Source organism: Melospiza georgiana, chromosome 1, assembly GCF_028018845.1.
Source record: "Melospiza georgiana isolate bMelGeo1 chromosome 1, bMelGeo1.pri, whole genome shotgun sequence".
Classification (NCBI taxonomy): Eukaryota; Metazoa; Chordata; class Aves; order Passeriformes; family Passerellidae; genus Melospiza; species Melospiza georgiana.
In genome coordinates this window covers 38836536-38842535 of record NC_080430.1, presented here as the reverse complement: position 1 = coordinate 38842535, position 6000 = coordinate 38836536, and the positions used below count along the sequence as shown (strand labels likewise).

The 6000-nt window shown below is 39.6% G+C and overlaps 1 protein-coding gene across 2 annotated transcripts in view; it reads right to left on the bottom strand.

Moving 5' to 3' along the window:
* Window positions 1–2750: 2750 nt before the first annotated feature.
* The window catches only part of LOC131084372 (ubiquitin-conjugating enzyme E2 E2), a 199080-nt gene continuing 195830 nt past the window's right edge, over window positions 2751–6000 (bottom strand). For both annotated transcript variants that reach the window (XM_058025786.1, XM_058025795.1), the window contains exon 6: window positions 2751–3559. In XM_058025786.1, the coding sequence (XP_057881769.1) occupies window positions 3462–3559 (98 nt within the window). In that variant the 3' untranslated portion in view covers window positions 2751–3461. The remainder of the gene's footprint in view (window positions 3560–6000) is intronic.

The following is a 6000-nucleotide window of genomic DNA, read 5'->3' as shown; positions in this document are numbered from 1 at the left end:
AAGGATCCAGAAAGAAGGAATGGGTGAGTAAGGGGAGTAAGTTTGAGGATTTTAAGGCACACCGTACCAGCATACTGAAAGTGTCTAGAGCATGCACTGACCTCAGGACAGAATTTAAAGCATTGAGAAGGCTCGGAGGAGGAACTCAGTTCTGGTGTTTATGGGTCCCAATCCCCCTGGTGTTTTATACTCCCCTGCTATCATTGCACAGGGCAGCAGGGAAGAAGGGCTGTGAGCTGCTATCCATTGCTTGGGCACGGGACCTGACCCTCCATCTGCAGCCAACAGTATGAAAACCTGAACAAAGATCTTTCAAGAGGAATGACTCCTGCCTTATTCATGGCACAGCAGCTGGTTGTAATGAATTTTAACTGTTTGGCTGCAATCACCCACAATGCATGCAATCAAAAGGGTTATGGCCCTGCTCACTCCTGCAGCAGTCTGGAAATGCTACCTCTGAAAATGCTACCTCTGAAAATACAGGGCGGTTTTGGGAACCTTGATTTAAGCATTGTTGTTCTGCAATTTTCTGAAGAGGGAAATCAGCTGGACAGTTGGACAAGGGGATGTGAACACCACTTCAGTAATCTGTGAATGAGAAATGCAGTTTGGAGAGTTCCCTGATTTCTGCTTCATGCAGTTGAACTCAAAGGGTATGGAACAGTGACATTTAGCTGGGGTTACTGGAAATTAAAAATTGTTTACTTGATATTGCAATTGAATTCAGAACAGCTGTAGGATGTCTTTAAAGAAAAAGTCCCAGCTTTAGAATTTTTGTGTCCCTGAGAAAATACTGAGATTTGCTGAACCAATGGCCTTTGCATGTGGTTTTAGGCCAACTGTTGCCTCTTGAATGTTTTAGTATGTGCAAGTCACTTGAATATCTTCATACCCAGCTGCCTGAAAACAGCACACAGACTTCACCAACTAGAAGAAATGAGAAAGATGATTTATCATAAGAAGCAGGAATCAGCTAAATTTAGAATCAGAATCAGCTAAATTTATAATCATTCAGAGATGATATGAAGAGCAAAGGTGAGACAAAATAAAGTGCAATTATTTCCCAGACCAAGGGAAAAAAAATAGGAGAAAAAGAGATTATGCCAATGCATAATTTTTACCAGGCCTCTATTGGCAGACTGAATTGTGTTGGGAATGGCTCATTTCTCCTCAGCAACAACAGCAGGTTTTAAATAATGCTTCATATTTCCCAGGTTTAGCAGATGAAGAAAAGTAATTACTTGGGAGGCAAATAGAGCTGATTTGCAAACAGAGGAGAATGTTTTATGGCCAGACTTGCAAAAATTTGGCTCCTGCAGATGCCAGAAGACTCTGCATCTGCTTTAATCAATGTGGGTTGGTTCTTGTTGATTATTTCTTTGAGATCCTCATGGTTCTTAAGACAGTAATTTTATATTATCCAAGACAATGTGACTGTGCAGCTTCAGAGAGAGGGCAACTTACCTGCAAATTCAAAGTGCACAGCTTTTGAACTGTAAGAACTTCTGGTTCAGAGAAGTCTGAGTTTTGTGTTTTACTTTGTTTTTGAAAGGTCATTGTTCTTTCATGTCTGTATTTAGGACCCATTGGCCTTGAAATGTTACATGGCTGGGCTTGCAAACATTTGGCTTCTACAGACAGCAGAAGACTCTCTGTTTGCTTTGATCAAGAGAGTCTGATTATTTCTTTGAGATCCCCATGGTTCTTGGGGTGGTAGTTATAGACCATCTACAGCTACATCAAGGTTCAGCTTTTCTTCACGCAGAGGGCAATCCACCAGCAGAGTGAGTTGAAGCTGAATGTCTGCTCAGTTTGTTAGCAAATGACCAAGAGAAAAACAAAAGAGGCTGGAAATGCAGAGCAATGCAGTGGTGGGTGTAGGGACACCGTGTGGTGTCACCTTGGCTGCTTTAGTTTTCATGATGGTTGAATTGGGTTGGAGCGTGATGGGATTTGGTCTCCCTGCCTCCCTGTTTACAGTGACCCTGCTGTAATGTATCTTCTTTAAGATAAGATCTTCTTTAAACATAAGAGGCAAGGAGAGAGGGGAGAGGGCAAGCAAGCACTGTATATAGCATCTGTAACATTTAATTATATGAGACAGGGATTTTCCAATAGGCCTTGCAACACAAAGAACATTCAGCTATCAGCATCACAGTATATATTTTCTAAATCACAACACCCACACATTTCCTTAGCCAAGTAGAAGTTTTCCCTCCATGGCTGCATATCTAAAATTAGCCTGAAGGTCAAATCTGAATAGAAATACCCTTATCATTGAATGTGCTGGGAATGATTGGTGCAGTGGGCTCAATTTTCCCATCGAAAACCTTAATTTATTTTTTTTAAATAACAGTTGCTTTTACAGTCAAAGAGCCTGGAGAAAGGCAAAATGAGGCCTGCTGTATAAAATCAACATCAATATTCTGCTTTCACTGCAAGGCTATTTTTATTGCCAACTATTTTAAATGTAACAAGATGGATATAGTGAAGCCACAGCGTAAAAGATGCAGCAAGAGGCTTCTGAATAGCAAGGCTGGGCAGAGACGGATGAAAGAAAGGCCTTGGAACTTGGAAGATGTTTGTATATGGAGAAAGACACAATGAAGAATTCTAAGTTAAGAAATGCATTGTTGAGAAGAAGTGAATAGTTAGGTCTAAAAATAGTTTTGTAACCTGCAGTTGTATGATGTGAGGACTAAGCAGCCTATGCTGCATAAACGCAAAAGCACTGTCCTGCAAGAAGTGCATTTATCAGCCACAGTGTTTTATTGAGTGCTTTAATAATACAAGTGTACATCAACTGATCCACAGTCAAAAGTGGCAGGTCCCTAAGAAATTTACAAGCACTTTTTTTTTTTTGTTTTTTAAGTAAATCAAAATACATATTAATTTGTTCAATGCAATAGCCTTTTGTGTGGGAAACAGAAGGCTAGTGATAAACACAGTCTTAGTAATGCACAGTGATTCTTGATTTTAAGCTTTTATACAAAACTTGTTCCCAGTAGCATGCACCCACCATTAAAGACTTCAGTACAAAAAAATAACCCTAAACACTACATTTAAGTAGAAATGAGATATAATTCTGAATTTGTTTGTTTTCCCCAAAACCACATGAAAGAAAAAAAAAACAACCCCACACATTAATACAAAGCTTTCTGATAAAGCTCTATACTATTACAGATCCAACATTCTTTGCACTGATAACCAAAATTCCCTGTCTACATTTGAGGGAAACAACTTTCAAGTTAACAGAACAAAAAAACCCAGAACAAATAAAAATAAAAAATAAACAAAAAATGGAACAAAAAAAAAAAAAAAAAAAAAAAAAAAAGGAAGTAAGGACAACCTTTTGTCACAAAATGGTTCAAGATTTAATAAAAAATAAGAATGAAGGGAAGGGCTATTGATGCACTTAGTGAATGTGCTTGCACAGGTCCAGCAAATCCTAGAGGAGGTTCCTATGTGGCGTATCGCTTGGTCCACTGTCTGGCCATTCTGTCGTGCTCTGCTCTGTTAGTCATGTACTGAGTGGCAATGCTTCCAACCAGGGGGTCAGCTGAAAAGGAAACACAAACCGTGAAATGCACGTCAGCCCCTTTTTAGATCCACATTCCTTCAGTTCTCTTAGGTTCAACAAGGTGCCCACATATGCCAGCCTTGTTTTCAAAGCAGGGAAGGAAAGAGATGAAGGTGAAATGGATGGCAATTAGCTATACATGTCTTGTAAACATATCACTGAAACAATTTTCTGAAGTTCTACCTCACAAAAAAAATGTTCTGATAATTTTGTTTTTGAGCTAAAACTCACCTTCAGGTGATGCAATTTATTTATTGTATTAGAACTCACACAACTATTCATATTCTCACCTAAGAAGAGGATGAGCTCTAATTCTATTATCAGGTTGAATGTTGCTTTTTTTCTTTAAAATACTTTTAGTTTCAAAGCATAAAGAAATGTAAGGAATTAGGGCAGCAAGTACTGTTTTCAAAACAACAGAAGTTAATTCCAAATCATGGGATTTTAAAATTTCATTTATGAGATCTTTCTGAGCATTCCTATGGCCAGAATGCTGCATGATATGGTCTGGATCTATGAATTACTTCACAAATAATTAATCAAAAGCAATCAGTCCCCTAAATAAAACAACCCAAGACAGGACATTCCCACAAATGACTGTGTTTCATCAACTTTTTTCTTTTTCAGGCAAATTTTTTTCTCATTTTAAGCAGACAAAATTTATATTTTCCCTCCTTTTTTGAGGGGAACACATGCCCTTGATACTTCTGCTGTGACAGTAAACGTTCTGAGATTGTACCATGCATGTCCAGAGGCACTGGTACCACACTTTTCCCTGACTTAGGACAGATGAAGATGACTTCTTGTGAAAGCCAGGTATTAATCAGCTTTGCTGTTGTCCGAAGATGGTGCCACTGAACATTCTGAGCATTGGCTTTCTCTGTACAGTTGCAATCTGAGCGTGGTGCTTGCACTGTTAACCACGGAAATTCCCGAGACAAGATGTCAGGCCTTCTGTCAAGCAGAGAAATCTGAGATTTTTTGTTTGGTTGTTGATGATAAGAGTTTGTGATAGGGGAAACACGTTGGCTTAGCCAAAAATCGCTTCATTGGCTGACTGCCAATCTCACCGAATATTAGTGAGTAATAAGTGAATATTAGTGAGTAATATCTACTAAAACAAATTCTTTCGCTTTCCATGCATAACCTGCACTTTCAGGAAGACCCTGATTTGAATGTTAAGTTTGTACCTTCTAAATTAGCAAGACAAGTTACTACTGTGACTGCAGTATACTAAGTCCCTGTAGTCTCAGTCCTGCACTTTACTGCCTGTGCTTAGCTTTAATATCTTAATATATCCACAGGAGGTCACTGAGGCCTGGACTGGATTATTTTTACATGCATGTGTGTAAAAGAAGTGTATCTGAGCTAAGATAAAATTTAAAAGTTGTAGACTGGAAGGTATATCACCTTTAACTCCACAGCCAGGAAGAGTAACTGTATAGGGAATTATCTGAGGGATTTTGTCCTGTGCAAACAGGAGGTTAACAGTCTACAGGCTCTTAAGTAGCAAAAAGTTATTTGTGGCTGGAATGAGGTTTGAGAAGCACTGCAGGGTAAATGGGGAACCTGAGCTATAGGAAAGGGCAATATTTCTCTTTGAAAAAGACTTCCCTAAGTAGCAACAGTGAAACCTTGTCATAGTGTAATAGCAGCTTGGGGATGAGTGTGAGAGCACTGCTGAAAATTCCCACATCCTCCTCGGACGCAAGGCTCCTGTGCAAAGAAACACTTCCACAGGCTTGTGGAGAAATGGAGACTAAAGGTTGAACTTGAAAGGAATCTTTGAAGCAAAATTTGAGGCATATCCTGGTTTTCATGCTTGTAGGGGAAGGTGGGGTTTGGCCTCTGAGGCATCTGGCTGGGAAGGGTTGCAGGAATATCTCAGCATTACCATCTGGAATGCGGCAAGCTCTTATTGAGGTTTAGTGTATATTCAAAGTGATGCCTCTGAGATCTTTATAAAACCTTGTATGAGTCAGTGAACAGTGATGTGCTGTCCTAAAGGTTTATCTAGTTCAAATCTGGAAGGTTTTTCATGTGCAGGATGAATGTTTCTGTGAAAGCATGAATTTCACATTGGGAGCTGTAAATTGATTTCCTTGATATACTGCAAGGCTACTGCGGAGCACATCATCATCCCCAAACCTCGATGATAATTAGAATGTCTGGTTTCCTAGTGTGGGGTTTCTTCTATATCTCTTTTTAGGAGCAAGAAAGTATTTCAAAACCATACATCTTTACAAGGCTTGGGAAGGTACAGGCTCTTCCCCCAATCTCCTTCCAGCATGGGACAGTGTCGCCTTTCCTTTGGGGTGAGAGAATCAGTGAGAGGCGTTCTTGGTAAGGTGTGGAAATGTGTTCAAGTCGAGGAATGTAAAGGACTGGGCTGTTTATTTATCCATGTGTTCAAGCCTTTG